General features: G+C 38.0%; 1 protein-coding gene across 3 annotated transcripts in view; it reads left to right on the top strand.

Moving 5' to 3' along the window:
• LOC114142926 (AT-rich interactive domain-containing protein 3B) overlaps nucleotides 1-24033 on the top strand; it is a 62693-nt gene that overhangs the window by 15989 nt on the left and 22671 nt on the right. For all 3 annotated transcript variants that reach the window (XM_028014517.1, XM_028014516.1, XM_028014518.1), the window contains exons 3-4: nucleotides 17212-17286; nucleotides 17398-17470. In XM_028014517.1, coding sequence (XP_027870318.1) covers nucleotides 17212-17286; nucleotides 17398-17470 — 148 coding nt within the window. The remainder of the gene's footprint in view (nucleotides 1-17211; nucleotides 17287-17397; nucleotides 17471-24033) is intronic.

Here is a 24033-nt window from a genome sequence, read left to right as displayed (position 1 = left end):
TTAACCAGATAAAACTCTGGGATTGTAATCAGCATTTGCATTACCCACTTTACTCTTCTGCCCCTAAAAAAATTCAACACAATCAACTGTGTATATTTTTAATGTCTACATTGACAGACCAGATGAATCAAGGGAAAAGTGATAGGTTAGGTATTCAGGCAGTAACTGTGTTTATTCTTCATCTAAAGCTATAAAGAATATGCTGCAACTCCATACCTACCAAGCGATTATGGTCAACCTACAAGGAGAGTTTAAAACAGAAAAACTGCAGAGAGACTCATGGTAACTCTGGAGGAGCAACAGAGATCCACAGCTCAAGGGGGACAATCTGTCAGGAAAGCCATTAGTCTGTGTAAGAGTAGCGAGATTGTTGAACTGTTGAAAGAAAACAAAAAGACGTGTGGCTGCTGGCCAAAACCCATGTAGAGACCAGAGCAAATGCATAAAAGATGGTGCTCTGTCCAGATAAGATTAAGAGAGCTTTTACACAGTAAAAGAGTTGGTTGGTTGAGACCAGCTGTGTTTTTACACAGTAAGAGAGCTGGTTAGTCTGTTTTAAGTTTGTTCCCTTAGCCATCTTTATTTGTAATAGTCAGGTGTAAAAGCTCAACCGTTGTCTGATACCGATGAAGCAAGTGAATCTTGGTGCGGTTTGTCTGCAGAGGGAAAGGAAACTGCCTGTCTATGTAGAGAGCAAACGAGAGACTGTGAGCCAAAGGGAGGAAGTGACAGGTGATTTCTAGACGTACATGAGATGTGGAAACATTTACTGTATATCCTTGCTATACTTTGCTCTGCGTAACCATGTAACAGTAACAGTTCCTAATTTTTCAGCATCTTTTCCTGTTTTGCTACTTTCTTTGAATGTATAGAGTAATGCACTCAATAGTCTGTTGCCTCGCCTGCTCATTCTGGAAACATTCTTGTGATTTGACCCCAAGTGAACAGCTTTTGTAACTACATGACTTAGTCCACTTTGAAAGAAGTACATATAGGTTTAAAATAACACAAACCAAATATCTTTGTCTGTATTCCCTACTCAATATGCCGAGTTCCCTGGATTATTATAGTGTGAAAGCATCCTAAAATGGAAGTTTTTTTCTGATATGAAAAATTTAATGTGTGATGAAAAAGCAACACATCTTCAGCAGGAACAGGGAAGCTGATCAGACTGGGTAGAAATATTGATGGAAGTAATTGTATAAAATCACTCAAGAAAAGCTGTTGGTGACTGAAAAAAGACTTAAGACTGGAGTAGAGATTCACTCTCCAGCAGGACAACCCAAATCATACTGCCAGAATGACAGAAATAATTTAGATCCAAGTTATATTTATTTGCCAAATGTGCAAAGATGGTAGGAACATAACCCAAAATAAAATTTTATGTATTTCTGCAAGCAGTCGAAGCTGGGGCCAGACACAAATGTGTCACTTTTTTTATTAATAAAAAAAAAAGTAATATTATTTTGCTGTCCACTTCACAATTGTGCACTACTTTTTTGTCTGTCATCTAAAAATACAGTAAGATACATTACACTATGTGGCTGGTACATGATTGTGAAAATGCTAAGGGGCTTTTAATGCCTGTGCAAAGTTATCCGTATTATTTGACATTTCTGCTGAGGTTATATTTGTAAAAGTCAAGATGCACTGAACAAAACAATCCAAAAACCCCTCACAGCAAGTGTTTCAAAGACACAATGCACCTGAGATTGAGGCCACTTCAGGGAGCAAAGAGACATTCAAGATGTTTTTTTTTAGCCTTAGTGTCTTTCAATAGAAAACTTATGTTTGGTGGTAAAAGACCCTGCAAAAAGGGGCCAGCTGACGTAGAGGTGTGCAGCGAGAGTTGTCTATTGTTAGTGGCTTTCTAGGCCCTCTTCTGCTACTGCTTTGGCTCAGCTCCAGGCTGCTTTCCGGGGCTTGTAAGCGCTAACTGGGCCACTGTGTCAAGGCGTTTGGGTAAACGCAGCAGCTGACTGGAACCTGGCACAAAGCCACACATAGAAGCAGTTGGAAGTGCTTCAGAAGGCTTTCCTTACACTGTTGCTTCCCTGCTTTTTGGTCAGCATCGCACTGGCTGCCAAAATGTCCTGCAGTTTATAGTAGCATGTGGCTATGTTGTTTATCTTCAAACATAAACTAAACGTAATCAAAGTCTTGTAAGCAGGAGAGACCACCACAGGAGGAAGGAAGAAAAAGAATCTCCTGGCTCCAACCCAGGAAACGTCACATTACACTAATAGCAATGTGTTTGCAGCTCAGCCTCTAATATTTTCATTTGCCCTTTACTCTAAAAACTGAATGCTTCCTGAATCCCAAAAGAAAAACCACAAGAACTGAACTGTAAATGGTATGTCTGTTAAGCATTGTATTTCTGCTAAACAAGGATCACATAAGCACATTTTTCCAAGTCTTGCATTTTTTCAGTCTGATTATTTTCAGTTACATTATTGCAAAGCATAATGTTTTCCAATAAGTTTCCTTTTCTTTTTAATTACCATTTATGGTGAAGAAATTACAATTTCTTCACCATCTTAAAAATGACTTCCAAAAGTGCTAATATCATCTGGAAATTAGAAAGTGACCTTATGTTTTTCTTTTAAAATGCCTATATGGAAAATATATAGATCTATGTTGTAAATCTACAACTTTATGTTGCAGATTTGCAATGCCCAAAATAAAGTCAACTTTATTTGACCTGTAGCTGTTCTGGTTAATAGACAATCACATTGGATGGAACTATGAACTACGTAAACTTTAGTCAATAATTTCAAAGCCAAAGTAGTAAATGATTAAAGCATGACATAGAAATTTCAAATATGAACTTGAGATTCAACACAGAGTTCATGCTTTTGACAAAAATAAATGTTAGTGTTTATTGTCCAGATGTTTGGCAATAAAAAGTAATCTATATTACAAATGCTTACCAGATGCTAAAACTCTGATCTGATGATTCATATTAAACTTGCTCTGATAATGTCTGAAGCAGATTTCAATGTCCCCTCCACACACACATAAACACACACCACTCCCAATGGAGCCGGCCTTGATTAGTCAGCCATCTGGTCAAACAAAGACGTCTCGGGTTTTCCTGCTCTATAAATGTGATTAGAAAACCTAAGACTGCCCATTGCTTTCGGCATAAATAGAAAATATAATAAGATTGGTTGTTTCAAAGGTAGGTGGAATAACGCATGCCAAAAACATGGATCTTTTGTTTCATTTGATGAAATGGACTTAAATGTAAAATTATTCTTATGTGCTATCACACTTTAAATACACCATCATCATAGAAAATAATATGCCCCTCCCCCTTAATAGTTTCTTTTGCAATTTGATAGCTTTGTGCATGATTTGGATATGCAACTTTCAGCATTTTATGAGTTTGGTTAACGCGCATCTTTTGCTGCTGTTAAAGCACGTTCTCTAAATCCGGTTTATTTTCTCCTATTTTACATTACTTGCTGCTGTAATAACTCTTTTAATCCTGTTTTTTTTCCTTTTTAGACATACTGCAGTGCTACATTCAGTGCTATAAACTTTCCAAAACCAACTGCAGAATTTCTAAAAATATTAATGTGTTGAATTCAAAAGGGACAAGTCAGCAGAATTCTGCCCGTCTTTTTCTTGATCGACGCTGATGGATTGGCAGGTCAAACACTGCAAAAGCTAAAAACAAAATTCCCCTTATTGATCAAATCCTCCCTGCTTAGCTGGTAGCCTTGTAATTCTTTGACTTTCCATTAGATTTAAAACTACTACTTCTGTCAATGTTCGTTAAACTGAACATTGGCGTCAATCAGGAAAAGCCTGATCAGTTCATCTCTGACAGATGGTTGTTAATACTACCTCACAAGATTGATGTCTTTCTTGTCACCTCAAGGCATACCTCTGCTTTTAATTTCTTCCCTTAAAATGGAGGCTATGCATTGCGTAAGAGTATACTTTTATGGGGGTTTTTTTCTCTATAGTTTGCACTTTTACACACATTATATTCTCTGTCCTCAGCAGTTTTGCTATTATAAAGCTCAAAACTCATTCAGATCAGCTCTAATCTGCTGAGCATCCAGTAGAGATGTAGCTCCCCGCTGCCTCTGGAGATGAGCTCCAGATGCGTGACGGCCTGCAACATCCAAACCTGGTTCCCAGGGGGGTGCTGGCCTGTCAGGGTTGGAATGCCCCTGTACACTTAACGCTCACTGAGAGGAAACAGATACCTCTTGCTTTGAGCAGAGAAATCGCTCCCTATCGATTTAAACTCCTCTGAAAAACTGTGAATTGCGCTTATGGTTTGAACATTTGATACTCCGGATTCATAGAAGCGGTCATAACAGTAACTTTTCTGACAGAGGAAGTCCTCCCACCCCCAACACTTCTTAACCATGTCTCACAAAGAAGCCATTTACCCATCTGACTCCAGGCGCCATGACCTTTGTCATTTTATATGTAATTAAAAGTTTTTTTTGTTGATTGTGAATGTATCAAGTTACTGGCACTGGCAGTAGACTGAGAATGTATTAAGACCTATCAGGTTTGTGTGATGTCTTCCATCACCATTAGCTTTGGGGTGAGGTGGATGCTTGCCATTTGAAAGCTGCGAGATATGCAAGGTATTTTCAGCCAAAGCTATTGACGCAAGAGAAATGTCTTATAGCTGCTTTACATTTTTCAATATAAGTCCTAGCAAAAAGCGGCAGGGATCTGGGATATTGTAAAATTTCTGCTTTGATGCACAGTTGGAACATAAATTTGAGTTGTTCGTAAAATAACTACTTAAACATTCAGAAGAAATTATATCTGTCACTGTAGACTTCACAGAATAGAAACAAAATATCCAAACCAAATTATCCTTAAGTGGGGGCCATGAAGCTCCTTTCTTGTTAGTAGTTGAAAAATGTAGTCTCTGCGGTCTAGTTTCTGATGGCCCTGAAACCGCAGAGTAACGGGTTAACTTATGGAGCACCGTATTTGATGGCACAGATGTGATTCACTAAAATATTTGCTCTGCCTGTGAAAGGTTCTTTGAACCAATGAGTGTGAACTCCTGGCCACACCACCCTATAAACGTTGCATTTGTGTGAGGCAACGAAAGGGGCCATCTAGTGTAATGGGGGATGGGGCCTCTGACTGTGGAATGTGATGTCTTGGTGAAAGGGCTGGAGCTGAACAAACGCGCTCAGTTTATTTGGCAAACCAGACTTACAGGATACCAGCAGACATGTTTACTCTGCAGCTAATATCAAGATCCACTTTATCTTTTTTTTTCTTTATTTGTATTTCTGAGTGATTGAATTCACAACCTCTTTCTGTTTGTGGTTTAAAAACTGAATAAGGCAAATGAATTGTTGAAAAATGCACACGTTTGTTATTTTTCTCTTTTGTATGTTCGTCTACCTGCCCATTTGCCTGTAGGTGTCTCCTGTCTGCCCCCTCCCTCTTTCCTCTGTCTTTCTTTTGCAGCTTTGTAATTGGAGTGATTAATGGAGGGAGGGGTGGTCTTGCCTGGAGGCCTGTTTTTCAGTGGCCTATTTAGAGGTGCAGCACCGCTGAGGCCAAGACAGGTAGCAACATGCTCCGCTCTTGGACGTTTAGCCCCTTGTCCCCGCCACTATGTCTGTTCCCTCTAAAGCCAGAAATCTCTCATAGCTACAAACATGACTGGACACTCAAGGGCAGGAATGCCTCTAGGTTGTGTTCCTCCCTGATCTCATCAGTCTGATCTTATAGGATCTGTAGAAATGCTGTTAATATTTTCTTATGAGAGCGTACAATCATGAGTGGACGTGGCTGTCAGCAGAAACTTACCGGTAACCATATGTTCCTGGCTTACAGTGAGATTTACTTCCTCCTTGTCGCGCATGGGATCACGATTAGCTGGAGCCTTTGTGGATGGTAGCGTATGACCAGCTCACTGTGAAATCCTTTGCAGTTGTTTTCAGGTAAAAGATGTGATCCCCTCAGCCCTCCTCCCTTCTACACTTCCCAGTCGGAAGAGCCTCAATAAGTGATTTCTACAGAGAGATCAAACCCTAGTTATTTCATGTGGTTGAACTATTTCTGACCCCAATTGTGCAATTATACTGGGAGAGAAAGCAGATTTGCTTCAGGCCTGTCACTTATTTTTATACTTCAAATAATACATCATTTTTATTATAAACTTTACTATCGATTTAACTTTGACATTTATTTTTGAATAAAGATTGTCTTCTGAATTTGAGCTAGTCCCCCTCATACAGCAAAAAGACAACTAGTCCCCCCACTCCCAATTGTATTATTGCTATTTTTTTCTGGAGACTTTTTATTGTTGATGTATACTTGACTTTTTGTGCATACGTGTTTCACTGGCAAGGCAACATAGTACATTTAGCCTTCTGTAAACATGATAATAAAAAAACTCCCAGGTTCTTGATAGACAACTACATGTCAGTGTAGCATCTTCAGATTCAGCCCATGAAATTCTTAATCTTAACTGATCATGCTTTTTTAAATTTTTTTTTTTGTTTTAATTTTTTATTTTATTTGTCCTAGAGACCCTGTCTCCTTACTCACCATAGCTACAGGTAATAAAAATCTATCCATTTTGTCTCTGACGTTTGGTGAAGTTGGCTAAAGGTCCACGATTACTTTTCAGTTCTTTGTTTTGCTTTGTTTTCTTTATTTTCCTTTTATCCTCCAAAGAGCTGCCTCACACTTTGAAAATCCATATTTTGACTAGTACCTTGAGTCTGCCATCTTGTTGACAATTAACCTGCACTGATCTTTTTGTTTATTAGATAAGATAGATAAATCTTTATTGTCGTTGTCACAAGAACAACGAAATTTAAAAAGTGCCATCAGTCAGTGCATATGCTTAAAAGCAAAAAAATAACTGTCTCACATGCTGAAAGTATGTTTTTTGTGTGTATTTGAGTTACACTTATTGTTAGGGTTGCACAATCTTAGAAAATCTAGCGATGACAACTTTATTAGGAAATATTGCAGTGACAATATCCGTTATCATGTATGCCTGTTTTCTTCTTTCCTTTCTTTCTGTGCTCCCATAACTCTTGTGACTATTTACAAGTTTTTGTGTCCAGTGTGAGCATTTGCTGGTTTAAGACTTCATCCAACTGACCAAATATTACATTTGGATGAAATATTCAAGTTCATAACACGTGGGATTTACTAACCAACAATTATTTTGCTCTAAATAGTCCTTTGCGATATAAATGCTGCAGATATTGCTATTGCAATATATTGTGCAAATATATTGAAGAAAATAACTGAAGGTGATGAAATTAATGGTATTTTGCTTTCCTTTTTGTGTTTTAATTCACAGAAGTAGGAGAACTTGGCTTAAACCACAGATCTATTTAAAAGTAGTATAAACTTATTTTCCCATTTATTTTGGATCTTGTGATGACTTTCCATATTTGTACCAGGAATAAACTTTTAATTGTAATCTACCCTCTAAATGTTACTTTTCATTCACAGCATTGCTATTGGCTGTGGTCCAGATTTCCGCTGAAGGCCAAGATTGTGATTAAATTACTGCTGCCATGTCTGTTTGAAAGGTTTTCCTTGCTGAGCTGTTTTGACAGGCAGCAATTTGGCTAAAAAAGATTAGTCTAGGAATGAGATGTTAAGAGTACCTGTGGGATGAGAGGGGCTATCCTGTTATTGTTAGGTCCTGTTTCTGGGGTACAGGAATGTTGGTGAATTTCACTAAAGTTGCCCTCTCACCTCAGTCCGTTCTGGCACAGCTCACACTGTGAACACTGCAGGATTTGGTTAACTTTGATTTACTGCCCAGGGTTGCTATAGCGATCTAGCTTGCATGAGCATGAATTGTGTGTTCTTTGAGTATAGGTGTGGCTGTTTACACAGTTTCTTATAGACGGCTGCAACTTGATGAAGGTTTCCCTTGGAAACCCTAACCATGTCACTTGAAGTTAGGATGTCTTGTTGGAGGCGCGGTGGTTAGGTCACCCTGGGAGCTATGATCCAGCCCTCATCTCAGTTTCCCTGGTGTAGTGGTAGATGACTGAGGATGATGAGTATTGACGTTTGCAGTGAGATTACGTCCGGAGGGGGGCTGGGGACTTCCCTGTGTTTGCACATCCAGGGCTATTGATTTGAGCTGCGTGTTCAATAGCTATGGCCCTGGGGATTTTGCATGTACCTCTGTAGGGTGGGGTATAGAGAGCCCTGACAGTACCCTGGGACAGTTAGCTTTGAGGGCTTTTGAGGTATGGCTAAGGGCTAACATGACCTTACATGGCAAAGATGTGTTTTTGACTCTTCATAAGTTTTTTGTTGGGCTCACAGGATTAAAGTAGTGGGCTGCTTGGACAGATGTTTTAGATCAGATGTGGTGCTACTTGTTTCCACCAGTTCAACTGTAGAAAGAAACTTCTCTGCTATTTATACACTGGGTCATCTTTATTTCAACAAAGTATTTACATTATTTTTTAATTACATTTTTGGTATTTCAAAAGTGGACAGTGAATGTCTTCTTATTTCAGTCTTTAAGAGCTAGTTGAGTGAAGAGAAATCACATGATGCTTTTATTAAGGGTAAGCCTCTTCATCTAATAACAGCTGCACTATCAAATTGGAAAAGTGCTGTCAACATCCTGAGCAATCAATGCCATCCACCCCCCGCTCTCCAAGCAGCAGCCATTAACCCCTCTTGTTCCAGCATGCCTGGCCTCAATAAAATGGTGGCTCTTCTCTGGACATCTTTCTATGGTGTCAAAGTACAATTTCCTGCAAGAAATGCATTAGCATTCATGTGGGAGAGTATTGTGTGGATTGTCTGGTGGAGTGCAATGAAGAATGTCATCCTGCTAAAGGTTGTTTTCCACAAAAATCACAATAATGACACATAAATACACAATGCAGTCTGCATTTTACATACATTCTTTAAGGAAGTTCAACACTCTGCCAAGTTTTCACTGTCTTGCCTTCTTTTGCAGTCAGACATGCTGTTGAATCATTTGATGCAACCCTCAGGCTGAGTTTGGCATTCATTTGTCTTTGAGGTATTAACTCATGGTGGCAATTTTGGCAAAATTTGTTTTTTAGTTATTGTTTTCTTTCTTTTTCCACCATCACCACTTAATCACAAGTTGGAGCTAATCAAGGAACATTTGTTAATATTTTTACTTCACATTTTGATTTGCTGTTCAATGTTCATCTTTAAGTACATAAACGATCCAAAGTGTATTTAAAAACATTTGCATGTTAGCAGAATATTCATTTTGGTGTTTTCCTTTCTGATACTGAATAAGTGGGATCTTTCATGAAGGACATTTGTGGAAGTGCATCCTTTTTTTCATCTTCTCCTCTTAGTGATGTCCATCTTTGGCTAACTTTTAGTGCTGTGTTATTCTTATCCCTGATTTGGCACTGAACCAGTTGGTCACGTATGGCCATAATGTAATTAGGCCACCCACTGCCCTGCAAGTAAACCCTTTAACAGCACAAGAGAAACAGACACAGTGGCTGTTTGAGCATATGGTATCTTGTGCAGATAATTCATATGCATAGATGAAAGGCATGAGCTGCTATGAGATTCTTGATTCAACTATTTGAAACAAGAATACTTTGGTACTGAATCTAACTGCTTACAAAATGTACCCCAGTTATCCCCACCACTGGTAACATGATCTAACATATTGTTGTGGCTGTTACAATAATGTTATATATAGTGTTGTGTTATTTTTATTCAAATACATAGACTTGAAAGACTTGGTTATTTTCAAGGGCTTATTGTACAGAATGTTGTATACCTTTTAGCCTTTATTCTATTTATAGATTAACAGTGGGAATCTGTGGTTTTATTATTGCCTTAATGATAGTGATGAATACCATCTCTTTAGACACAGAACAACATAGACACTCTGGCTGTCTGTATTGTTTGTGGATTCAAATATCTCCAAAGATCAAATTTGATTTTCTACCAAGTAAAGGGAAAGTAGCAATACACCTGACCTTGCATTGATACAAGTGGCAATGTCAGTGTAGCATTTCTTTAACCTGCATAAAACTGTAGCAGTCTTGAGTTTGCCTTGCGTTTTAAGTAAGATCAACCTTAGGAATGTATATAGAATGGACATTTTTTATTATTTTAGAAATAACTTATTTAAAACCTTGGTTTTAGTTACTGGACAAACAGCCCATGCTCAACTAATGCTACAGCTATGTATAGGATTGTTTGACTATGTTCACATTTTTTTTATTATTTATTTTGGACTGTACCACGATCACACTTGTTTTGCACAATCATACTGAAAACTCATTGCATTTATTCTACACAAAGAATAGAGTGACTGATTGTTGTGATATTCATAAGTCTAAGCAAATGAAGGCACAAAATAGGCATTACTCACTGACATACAACATGGCTGCACCAGCATGTTTCAGAAAGACAGGCGAAATTATTCTAGAAGCAACATTTTGACTATGTTGGGTTTTTTTCATATTTTAGTTGAAAACAAATTATATTTACTTAATAGAATTTCAAGTTCAAATTCAAGTTTCCATGAATGTTGAAAAAAATAGGCACAGTCCAGTAGCTTCCTGCATAAGATTTAAAAGTGAAGATGGAGGCCAGAAGATGCTCATTAGATGCATCTGATTAACCAACCATCAATTTATTCAATCATTGTTCGACAGGACAGGAGAAAAGGCATCAGCAGTGCCTTTGGAAAAGCAAATGTTGCTGCCCATTAGTATGGGAACAACAATTTTAAGTCATTCCATCAATTCATAGCCTAGCCATTGCCCTCTGTACGAAGCAAAATGTAGTACAAGGCCAATGAAGTCATAGACTACTACTAAAAGATTATCTACAAATGGAAAACATTTCACACTCCTGTTTATCTTGTGAATTACAAGCAATTTCATCTAGAGGTTAAACTTTGCAGTGTTCAAAAAAATGCAACTAGCATGCTGCATTTTTGTTTATATTTACAGTACAGACCAAAAGTTTGGACACACTTTCTCATTGAATTCAATGAGAAAGTGTGTCCAAACTTTTGGTCTGTGCTGTATGTTACTTGAGAAAACTCACCACATTACACTAAGAATCAATTAAACAAATGTACCTTGTTTGTAAACAAATTACATTTAAAGCCTAGTTAAAGCCTGTTCTCTCAAAGAAGAAAACAGCAAGAGAAGTTTACAAGTGTGAAATTAAATGGACCACTTGTTTATGTTTGTCTCATCTGTCTTTTGGACAGATGAGACAAGAGAATGAGATGATTGGCTATAATACATATTTGTGCTACCTGAGTGGGTGATGATGTGGATTTGTTTTGCACCCAGAAGAACTTGGTACCTTGTGGTCATTGAGCTGAGCATGAACTTCTCTGTATGCCAAATTATGTCAGAGTTAAATGTGAAACAATGTATCAGAGATCCAGCACCTGCACACAACTCTTACCAGAGAGATGATTCCAACAGGAAGCAGAATATCTACCAAAATTACCTAAAAAAAAAGAAAAAGAAAATACATGTTTGGCCCAACCCATATCTAAAATAAATACTGAGCTCATTCATTAAAAGAGCTGTGCTGACAGCAAACCTCAACCTACTGATGCAACTTTGTTAAAAACATGGGGCTGACATTCTTCCACAGTTAGTCTTATTGAAAACTTCAGGTTATACCTGCTAATGGCAGTTCAACAAGCTCTTGTTTCGTAGAGTGTACTCCTCCCCCCCCCTTTTTTTAAACCATTGCTGTATGCAGCCTTACTTGTCAGATAAGTCAGTGAAAAATATAAAGTAAATGTAATTTTCTTTAGTAAAGAGCTGTTGACTACTCAGATAGGTGTTTGTTATAAATGTGTGTGTACATGTATCCACCAGTATTTTCAACACAAACAATTCTTATTAGTCACACCCATACTGACTCCATATGAAACTCTGCATTTTTGTGTGTGTACATTAAGCTGCGAGGTTGTGTTCTGCTAAGAGCAAAACAAATGTCTTTACAGTTTTAGTTGTGATAGATGTCAGACAAATCCTGCATCAAGCAACACTCCTGTAAAAAGTTTTTGTGTTGTGCTACTTTCAATAAAACAGTTATTAAATGCATTAGGCTTGTCAAGTCATGTACACATCTTCCATAAAATGTGGGAAGGTGTGGGAATTTTTTTTAAAAGTCATTTTTCGGGGCGGAGTGGTGGACATGATGAGGGGGCTGAGGTGACTGATCATAAGGAGCGGTCCAAACACATCAGTAGCCACTCTTAACTTTACAAGGAGCAACATGGTGTTAACATTCCTCAGCTGACCAAGGTCTCATTTCAAGAGCCAACATGTCTACTCCTGGTTATTGGCTCCTGTTATAATTACTTTGCGCATGTGAGTGTTTTCTTCACCAGAGACCGCATAAGTAAATATATAATGAAGCAAACTATTAGTCACATTAAGTGACATTAATGTCCACAAATCACCCAATCAGACTTATTATCAATTCAATGTAATCATTTATCAACAAAATAAATTCAATCTGAAACTCAACCTAGGTGTCATCTCAGTTTACTAACTAGTACACAGCACCAACTACCAAAAAATGTCAATATAATGCACTCAGACAGATTGAAAGTCAAGCACATATATTCAAATTGATCCTAGTTATCAAACAATGCAGTTTACTTCAGTTTATTCATCACATTTGAGGAAACCTAACAGAGTGCAAGTCACAGTCTTGGACCATTCACTTTTCCTGGATGAGTAAGAAGCAAAAGTTGGCTTTCACTTATAGGAAACTAGTTTTAACTGAAAATAGAAATAGAAAATTTCTCAATATTTTTAAGCTATATAAAGCCTAAAAATAAGCATGTAAAATCTAAAATTTTCTGTAAGATTTTTGGAAGAAATATCACATCTTTTATTGATTAATAAGATGAATCAAACAATTAATGGGGCAAACAATTAATTGTAAATCACAGCATATTTATTGAATTAGAGGTAAAATAAAATAGGAGATTTTTTTCAGCAGGTTTGGTCATTTCTCACATGTGAAGAGAAATAATTTTTGCTGATCTAATTATGAGTTTTGTTATAATAAGTAGGAGATTTGTAAAAATCTGGCAGCATTCACATCACTGTTGGCTCTGGACAAGAGTAGGAAGTGCTGATTGTGTCCATCATGTGGTGAAGTTTTAGTTGCTCACATCTCTTTGGCTTTGAAACACTTTTTGACAGCACTGCTTCAATCAGCCAGGAGTGATCCCTTTCAGAAATGATAACAGTGGTCTCTTTTATTCCCAGCTTTGGGTGTCCTGAGGTTTTTAATTTTGGATTTTGAACAGGGATATTGATGCAAAAATTGCATGCTATAAGACAAATTTCTGGCAGAGCTTTACTCCATATAAACAATGTAGTATAAAATGTAAAACAAGCATTTATTTGAAGTACGAACAGGGTGATTCTTATTGACTCAGTTGTGTCCGGCCTCTTTGTTAAACAAAAGCTCTTTGTTTGTTCGGTTCTTCGGATCCCTCCACAGCAGGACTTGCACCTCCAGCCAGACTAGGTCATCCAAGACCGATCAGCCACAAAACCTTTGGGTGTTGAGGGTGTTGGATCAGATATCCTGACATTGACATTAAGGGAGTCTGAATAAAGCCAATTATAGAAGTTATTTCTAATTCTTTTTCAAAAATGTGTCATTTGAGCCACAATATTTCCTGATATAAACAAACTGTTTGGGTTGCTTTGCACATTTAAAGTATTTTATTTAATAAAAGCAGTTTCACATTCAAAACATTGAAACGAGAAACATTTACCATGGAGACTTATGATTAACTGTGGATTGTAATAATTGAAAGAAAATAAAATGGTTAACCTTCATGATCTCATATTTGGGTCCAAGGCTTTAACTGGGTTTCCATTTTAATGATTGGCTGCATTTAAGGCGGCAGTTGAAATTAACTAAAAAGTTGCTTCAATACCAATGTTCAGTGAGCTGAAATTATTGATCTGTGTCTTCTCAGATGTGTTTCAGATATTTTGAAACACTTGTGTAACAGGAGGATAGGATGAAAATGATTTCTAAAAAAGCAATGGTTTTTTTCTGGTTGATGTTTACCTCAATTATTTTTCTACTGATTTACCACTATATTTAACACAGGTTTTACTGCCTCTCTCCTCCCACTTTATAGTCAAGTTTGTTTTAAACTACTTGGTAACTTTTTGTGGAGATGTAACTAATGTAATGTGTCCACATTACATTAGTGGACACTAATTATATTAGTGTCCACTAATATAATTATAATATTATATTAGTGTCCACTAATTACATTCACACAGGCTTTCCATTAAAAATATCTTTTTTTTTGAAAATGTTCTTAGTTCTGAAATATGTTATGGATTGAGAGGTAAAAAAAAAAATGTTTCGGTAGCTGAACTTGGCAAATCAAAAGTGGCATCTCTGATTGATTATTGCAAAATCACCATTTGCTTTAAAGTAATCACATAGATTAGTATTTTTTTTTATCTCATGGGTAATGTAGTTAACGTAGAATAAATATTTATGCAATGAGTTGCATGTCGACCTAAACTTCTGTTTCCCTAAACATCTTCCTGTTTTTACACCAGGTTCTTCTTTATTGCTATCCTTTTAACAAATTTGTAAGTTTCAAAATTTAACTTTTACAGACAACTTGGAAAGTCTGAGTTTTGGAAAAAACCTGAGTCACTTAACTAAAGGTTTTCAGGCCTTTCTTCAGGCCTAACGTACTGACTGCACAGTAATGCTCGGTTACTTTAGACCTTTGTTCTCATTTGATGTCACAACACCTTGACCTCGGCTCTCCCATAACAGTGTCCCTCAGGGAAGAATGATTGTGTATGTGTGTGAAAGTGTCCATGTGGTTTGTGTATAAACACATTTGTGTTTCCTTAACATTTCCAAGTCCAGTGACCCGCCGGCTACTGCCTGCACCTTTGGACCTTCATTCGGTTCTGATCCTTAGTTGCATGTTGGAATTATCTGTGTTTGTAAGCTAGAAATAGGTCTTTGGTTTACAAAAATATCCTTTAGCTTTGTAATAAAATATTAATACTGATTTTTGTTAATTAGGGTTTGAAAAAACAACAAAGGACACAATTAATGCTTATATAATTCAGAGTAACAGTTTGTCTTCTTATTGAATAAAAGACCACCAACCAATTGGACAATTCATTATTCTATGGCAGAGGAGGAAAACGTTTCTTCGAGAACATTAGTAAACAAGTTGCACGATGAAGACTAGGGAACAGTTTAAAGCAGGGTTAGCTTACAAAATGCACAATGGCACAACTAAAAACTTAGCATTAATCACAGAAGCAGCCAAGGGAACACAACAAACATGTATGGAAGAAAACTAGCACTGCACATCACTCTAAATGCACCATTTCAATGGTAAAACTTGGTGGGTGCAGCACCATGCTGTGGGGATACACTTCCTCAAATAGAGAGTGCTGTGAAACAGCATTTCAGATTAGTTTGGCATGATCTGATCATCTGTTACTTTCAAGGTCAGCAGCGTCTACTGACTAACACACTGATTATCAGGATGAAAGCAACCTTTAGTTTTCAGTATAACATACTGGTTTCTTGTTTGGTTAGTAATGTGAGTATGCAGGAGCAGATTTTTTTTGTTTAGGTGGCACATTTATCATGCATTTTTCCAATGCAAAAATCTTTTAGCTTTCAAATGGCACAACTGCAAACCTACCTTAACAAGGTCAGAAACCTATGACAGGTTCTATATGCATATTTAAAATCTGATGTGTCTTCTGTCATAATCATTCATAAAGGTTAAAGTTTAACAAACGCAATCAAATTACAGTGCATCTGAAGGCCTTACAACCCTTTGCACACAATGTATGTTTTATGTCCACATGATCAACCAGTTGTAATCTTTGTCACATGTCATAGATTATGCAGTTTAATAAGAAAAGGTGTTTTAAATTAGCACTTTTTTTAACACTGCAGGCTTAAAAACGTTTTCCTTAGAAACATATGTTGGACATATATATTTTATGTATGTTTATAAAAACACTTTGTGTGTTTGTGTTAGGGGGGCACGACCGGCTTTCTTTCACAACTCTTCGTGCGTTTATCTGGTGACCTTGAAACAGACCATCTGCAGCGGTTGTCCAGGTTGATGGCTGATGAATATTTGTTTAGGGAGCATGAATGTTGACAACAGTTAGACACACGAGAGTGAGAGGGTGAAAATGACTTGCTCTCAGAGGCCTTGACAACCTTTGCCCTCCTGGCTCTCATTTCAGGGCCTGTAATTGCCACTGACCAATAGGCTCCTGGTTGAAACTAGACCCCGTGCTGCAGCTATTAACGTCTCCCTCCAAAAGGATCTTGTTTTGATTCCTGATGCTTTTATAGGTTTTGTCTTTAAGAGACATTCCTGGTCTGCACATACCGTGCACTCCTTTCTGCTTTTATTTTCTTTCTTTCCGTCTTGTGGGGCCATTATGCCCCCCTCCTACCCTGTCCTGCACTCACAAACATGCACACATTGATGATTAGCCTTTGAGCATTTGTGTCTATGTATGTGGGCGTATGTGCAGGCCTGCAGAGATGCACGCTAAGGCAAGTGACCAGCCCACCCTCCTCTGGCCCCTCCTGACAGCCAGCTACACTCTATGAACTTGGCCACCCGTCACAGCTGCGTTAAGATTGAAGGATGGGGGGCCCGTGTATCCAGCTGGGTCGGAAGACATAGGTGGGGGCAGGGCAGGTCCAGATGCAGATGGTTTAGGTCAAATGGAGATGTTTGAGGATGAAGGGGGAGGGGGATTTAAGAGATCGGGGGTACAATAACTCCAGAAGTTGCTCTTTCAACCCCTGGATAAATGCATTCTTTAGCTCCGAGTTTACATAAGTTTTTCTTTTTTTTTTTTCCCCCCACCGGTTTTTATAACTGGATGTTTGTTTTTAGCTAATTTATAGCTTTGTCTTCTTTTCCCTTGAGTCCAGCACAAATGTTTTGACCTGCAGTAAAATGAAAAGAATCAAATATTTATATATATTTTTTAAAGAAATAACATCCAGAATTCATTCACAGCAACTAAAATTTGATATATCTCTGTGATACATTGTTTTGGTTCTTCTCTATCTTTGTTCATACAAATTCTCCGTTTCATTGGCATAATTTTTTCTATGTTTTTTCTGACCTTTATGTTTCCTGTTTTATTTGTTGTGTTTCAGAATGGCAGTGCTGGATGGACAGATGAGGCTGACAGTAACAGAGGACGAGGAGAAGCCTCCAGAGACTTTGCTAAGGTGAGCTTGTTAAAGTCACGGTTCACTGAATTTTGTATTAAGACATCCTTGTTTTCAGCAACCACAAAACTTGCATTTAATTTCCTGATACGTTTCTGTGTTCTCCTGCAGCTGTATGAGCTGGACAATGATCCGAAAAGGAAGGAATTTTTGGATGATCTCTTTACCTTCATGCAGAAACGAGGTAAGAACAAAACATTAAGCAGCAGCAACAGACGGAATCAAATATTTTGTGGCAAAACTATCGAAGAAAGTGGAGGTTTGTTTGGATTGGTTGACAAGGATTAAGAATTTACAAGAACCCTCGTCATTCTGAAAAAAAGAGAAGTGTCCAACAATTTTTACAATGTTCTTTACAAGTCTGTCAGAACAACAGTAGGTCTGGTTTGTTCATTGAAAGGAGGATGTTTTGTGGTGTTTTCATTAAGAGTCTTTCCCTGACTCATAGTAGGAGGGATTTGCTCTCTCTTCATATTTCCAGTGTGGACTGAATATTTGTCACCTTGTTTTCTGCCTGTTTTGTCTAAGAAGTGTGCAGTGTCACACAGGCAAAACCATGTCTGGCCACCAGTCCTAAGATTATTGGCCATAAGGTCTCAGCAGGTGAGCTCTGCCTCAGCTGATCCTTAGTAGAGTGAAGTAGATCTGGGATTGGCAAAATTAATTTATGGTAAATGCTTGTGAGCTAGGCATTCAGGGACCATGAACTGCTTCTGCACAAATTATAGGACCCTTCAAATCCCCACTGCTGATGCAGCAAGACTTTCATCATACAAACCTGCTGCCAAAAAAGGCATTTGGCTCAAGTAATATCTCCCACAGTGAATCTAATTTTGATTACAGTGGTGCTCTGGATGTGTGTGTGGTTTATGAGATAGTTGTATTTAGTGAGTAATACATGTATCTTGCAAAAGTATTCATACTCCTTGAACCTTTTCATCTTTTGTCACATTATAACTATACATTTCAATGTATTTTATCAGAAATTAAACTGCTAGACCTACAAAAAGGAGTGTATCATTTTCAAGTGCTACCAGTGATTGTTTTTTTTAAAACCTTTTCACAAAAAAATCTGAAACATTTGCTTTGCATTTGTGTTTAGCCTCCTTCACTAAAGGACTTTTACTTTTATATCTATATAAAAGTAATAGTCAATAGAGTACTTGTTTAGAAGTTGCTCTCAGATTAGATAGAATCTGAAGATCTGATACTTTACATCTCAGCAGGACAACAACCTTAAAGATACATCCGGAGCTTCAATGGAAAGGTTTAGATCAGGGGTTTTCAACTCCAGGCCTCGAGGGCTGGTATCCTGCAACTTTTAGATGTGTCTTTGCTTCAGCACACCTGAGTCAAATAATGAGGTCATTAGTAGGACTCCAGACAACGTGACTGCATACTGAGGTGGGGATTCAGCCATTTGATTCATCTAAAACTTGCAGGACACTGTCCCTTGAGGCCTGGATTTAAAGCCTCCTGGTTTAGATCAAAGAGTATTGGTGTGTTGCAATCGCCCAGAACTAGAACCAATTGAGAATCTGTTGTAAGACTTAAAATTTATTTGCAGATGCTTCTTATTCAATCTGACTGAACTGAAGTGATGGGGAGAAATGGGCAGAAATTGCAGTCTATATATGCACTAAGCTGGTAAAGATTTTTGAGCTTGTCTAATGTCAAAGCACCATCTACAAAACAACGGCCTCTCCCTGATCTGGTCTTGACACCTGGAGTTCTTGTTTGGACTGTAATGGATTGAGCAGAGCCAGAGAGACTAAGTTTTTCAGGTCCTTTGTGGCATCTTTGAACTCAGGACATAATTCTCTCAATTTCTCTCAGCCTGGTTACATACTTCTACAGTCCTAAGTTTAGATTTAAAAACAATAAGAGTTGTGCTGTTTATCTGTTCAGGAGTTTAAGCCAAATTATATTTCTGGTGTGTGTTACAGAAAGCGTTAGAGGAGTCAACTTGCACGGATCACGTTCCTGTGTCATCTTGTACAAGTGTTAGGTAGTGAGGGAGTGCAAGGGTCAACAGTTGGCAACAAATACTACAGATTCTGGAGATTACCTAAAATTGTATTAATTTGTGGGCAAACTTCTTTTGTGATTTCATACTTTTATGATTTTTAGGTTTTCTTACTCTGAAATGTTTTATTTGACTTTAATCCTAATTTTTTGATTGAACCGTTACTCCTCAAGTTCTGAGATCACATCTTTTACTTTAAAGTCTCACAAAAGAATTTGAATTTGTTTTCATTTTGTTTTTAATTTCATCAAAAATTAGATTTACAAATCAAATTTATTAAGTAAAAAGTTTACAAATGTTATTTTATTTTGTGAGGTTCAGCAAAATTCAGTAGACTCTTGAGATGGGAGAAACAAATGGTGAGGTGATTTTTCCCACCTTGGCAAGGGGCCTCTGAGTTTTGAAAGGAAAGCAACAGCGGAAGGAAAAATTACGAGGGATTCCCATTTCCTGCCTCTGCAGTTTAAAAAACATGCCTGTGCACTCGTGGGGGTGTGTGTGTGTTAATGGTTGAGGAATTTCAGCAGCTGTCCTAAATTGTGTGAGGGGAGCCATTGATGCTCTCTGGATCACAGATAAAGCAGAAGCTACTCATAAACTGCCTCTTCAACCTTTAACTTTTTGCCAACGTTTCATAATAGTTCTCATCTTCTGCTGGCAGCTTACTTTGCATTCACAGCTGAATTTAGTTGTTTGTTGTTTAGTAATTATTGAGCATGATCTCAGCCTTAATCAACCCAAGAACCTCATGTATATATTAATTATTTGTTGCAGGAGCAAACATTAGCTAATGGCCTGACATGTACATGTAATATAAATGAATTAGAGCTGCCCACATTGTAGGAGTCTACATAGCCCTGATGAGTTACGATGGCTGTTCATTAGATCCATTACGGTTCTCCTGTCTCGATTCTACTCTCTGTGGGGAAGGAAAAAGCCTCAATCTGGCTTGTCACCATTAACCGCCTTAAGGATTTCGATTAAGCTGGAGAGGGATTGTCATGCTGGGATAACCAGTTGCTGCATCATCGTGGAAAAGGGGGGCAAGAGGGGAGAAAAAGTGGGGTTGCGAATTAGGGGTGGTGTAAATTAGTCTGCTGGATTACATGATGAAGGGGAAAAAAGACTGATGCTGCCAACTGCCTTTCAGCGCTGTCCACTCGAGATGATTAATGGCCACAGACTGTGATGGACAGAGCCAAAGAGAGAGGCTCCTGTTCATTGAAATCACCAGTCAAGAGCAAAAGGGTGTGGGGAGGGGACTAAATACAACAGTTCCTCCTTTTCCTCTAGCTATAAAAAAACCCTTTGCATGTCACCGTTTAGAAGGGCAAGTGATTTCTCTTCCTTTTTATTAATTTTAATGTATTTATTGTATAGATTCAGCTTGAGTATTGTAAAGCTCTGACCTGCAGATACCAATTTAATCCATTTTTGATTTCTTCTTAAGAAATCAGAAATAACACACTTGTCTTTCTACTAGTGACCATAATTGAAACAATTATGGTCTTAATTTAAATTTAAATTCACAATCAAAAAAGAAAATTCTCAAAAACACCCAAAAGTTGCCGAAATGTGTCTCTACATCACTGAAAATCAAAACGACTGAAAAACACTTCAGGTTATAAAAAATAGGCATCTGTCCAAATAAAATCAAACCAATAATAATGACAGAAAATGTAATTTACTAATTCACAAGATTTCTTTGACTTTTTTCTACAGGATTCATTCCGAATAAATACCAGCAGTTCTTTAATGAAAACTCCTGGTATTAATATTCGGGATGTTTAAATTGGAAACTGAACCAAAAGGAAAAGCGACTTTGCTATAATTATTTCAGTTTCCATTTATCTGCTGACATCTCACTCCACGTTGTGTTGGCCTGAATGAACAGGCAACATGCTGCTGAAGGAAATTCAGTTTCCTTGTTACAACGTTTTACAACCGTTTTGTGTTTCCTCTGACTTCATTTTTAAACACCTATATTAAGACTGCAGTTACTTCTCCTGCTCTAAAGAATGTCATTGTCCTGGTAGAGTTTATGTTTGGAGAGTTCACTGATTGGACAAGGACCAGATTTTTTTTGTTTCCAACTAGCTAATAGAAAGTCGGAGCTCTTCGAGCGCAACATTGTCAGTTTCTAGTAATAGAGTGATTTTTTAAAATGAATTTTATTTGGAAAAATGCCTACATATATCATAAAGTTTTACTTTAACTGTTGGGAAGTTAAATTTAGGTCAGTTTCACACTTTCACAATGGGTTAAAGTTTACTCTGAGGTCAGGCTAATGTCAACTTTTAATTTTTATTTTTCTGTCAAACTCGGAGATAATCAATAAATTTTTAAATTTAATTTCTTGTTGCATTTTCTGCAGAGTTTTACACTAAACAGGTTCAAGCACCATCACTCTGCATATACATATAAAAAACACTATTGGGTTAAATGGGTGAAATTACCTTAAAAAATAAAAGGCAAAACATTTGTTTTTTGAGGTGCTAGGAGATCTGGGTTTGTTCAAATTTTTGAAATCATAAGCACGATTTGTATGTTTGAGCATAAGTTCTTGATTGGCCTAGGAAAAGCTTTAGGTAACATGAGAAAATACCTGGAAAAATGATGAGAGATGACAAAGATGAACAATTAAGGTTGTGAGAAATATTGTAAGATCTCCTGCTTGCTCTGATCAAGGTTGCTAGAATGGCAAATTAGGTTTCTTGAAAATGAGGAGGGCTTCTTTTTGTCTAGAATGAAAATGATGTGTGTTGGTTAACTTATGTTGTGCACAATTTGAAAAATAAAATAAAATTCCTTAAGGACAAATAAGTATAAATCTTCCTTTGCCAATTTTCCAATATTAAAAAAAATATATTCCTTAGTCCAGATTTAGTTTTTTTTTTGCAGCTGTGATGGGATTTGTAGTGTGGGAAAAGTGGCTTCCCAGCAGGACATTAGAGGAAGTTCCCCAACTGTAACCCAGAGACCCAGAGCTCTGTCCACACCAATTACACCATGAATGGGCTCGGGGGGATCCATGTATGCATTATATTACTCCCCTGGTCAGCCTCACACTGGTGCTTGTAACAGGCAGGCCTTCTGTACAAACACCACACCACAATGGGAACATTCCCTGGCTCTTTGATATGGCCTCATTTTCCTTTAGTTAACACCCCACAACTTCTGGAAAGTGGCAGCACCTGGTTGGGTTGACAATAAAAGCACAAGGTATTGAGAGTATATTTTAGATGAAGTGTTGGTTTGTAATTTAAAAAAGTTTTCTATTTCAGAGAGATTAATTTGATTGGTTAGAGACAGCTATTAGATGGATCCAGTATTCTTCCATAAAGATAATCCTGGTAAGCATGTTGTACTTGGAGAGAAGCAATACAATGTGATGAAGAACGGACAATTTTTCCTCTCTTCTTGCCTTGTGTCTCCAGCCCCTTCCTCTTCTACCCCCTCCAAATGCTACTTTCCTCTCTGTTTATTGTGCTACAGTTACAACCACTGAAACTTGATAACACCATTGGGGATAAGGGTGGAGGGCCGCACTGCGGCCTGCTTGGTCAGGTTCGGAGGGGGTGACTGGATTAAAGGGCCTCCTGTCCTACACAGCATGATTAATGATCTCTAAATAAGTGGGGTCCAGCGTTTTTGATAGGGAACCCTTGATGGACAGCAGACAAGGGAGAGACCATTGTGTGTCTTTAATGTGTGAAAAGAGAGAAAACGGAGAATAAGGGATGAAGAGGGCAGACATGGAAACCACAGGAGGAGACAAGGGCAGACAGGGTGCCAGGGTGACTGAGCAGAGGTTAAAGGAGACATCAGCCAGCCTGAGCAGAAACGAGGCCTTGCGCTTTCATTTCCCTTTCAAGGCACTTTGTCAGGGAGCTGAAGCTGCCTGAGCTCACCAGTCACAGTAAGATAATCAGGGAAACATTAGAAAACCAGAAGCTGGAGCACAGGGGTCCGACTTTCAGGAAAGGGTGGCAACTTTAATGATACACTGGCGCCAACCGCAGCTTTTTAATCATTGCTCCGAGGAAAACTCTAAAAAAGAGGCAAAACTTCTCTTTTGAACACATCCTCCCCCAGCATTTGCGATCAAACATGTTGCGGCTTCCATCTTGATATATTTGGGTGCTGACATTATCTTTAACTCTGTTGCACTCCACCCAGTGGCTGGCAAATTACAGCCCCGTCTTTGTGGAGCTTACATCTTCAGGGTTATGCTCTTCCTTCAAAACAAAAGGAAATAGTAGTTTTCCTGATTTTGTTTTTATGCTCGTGTTGGGGGAGGTTAAATGGAAATCTTAAGACTTTATTTTCTGGTTCTTTCCAGCCAAGGCTGCTCTTTATGTCCTTTCCTCTGCTTCCCAGCCCCCAACCCCACTGCTATTGGGACCTCCTTGCTATTTCCTTTTTCGTTTGGGAAGATATTTCAACATACACAGATTGCCTCAGTGCTGTTGATTTTTAATTATGGCTGTAATGTGCAAAGATTTGAGAACTTAAGCTGCAAAGCTGAAAGATTCTTAATCGCCATGCACTGCAGAGAGAACCGCAAACAGATACTTGCATGTAGCAACATCATAATGACACCTTATTAGTTAATTGTCCTCTTTTAGTCATTGTGCTGTATATTAGAAGATATTCAGGAAATTGTGTTATTGAAGGCTTTCAGAAGCTTATTTCCCCAGAATCCCCCCTCTGATCAACAA

The sequence above is a fragment of the Xiphophorus couchianus genome, chromosome 4 (assembly GCF_001444195.1).
Source record: "Xiphophorus couchianus chromosome 4, X_couchianus-1.0, whole genome shotgun sequence".
In the NCBI taxonomy this organism is placed as follows: Eukaryota; Metazoa; Chordata; class Actinopteri; order Cyprinodontiformes; family Poeciliidae; genus Xiphophorus; species Xiphophorus couchianus.
Note: the sequence above shows the minus strand (reverse complement) of the source record. Positions and strands in the feature narration are given on the sequence as shown.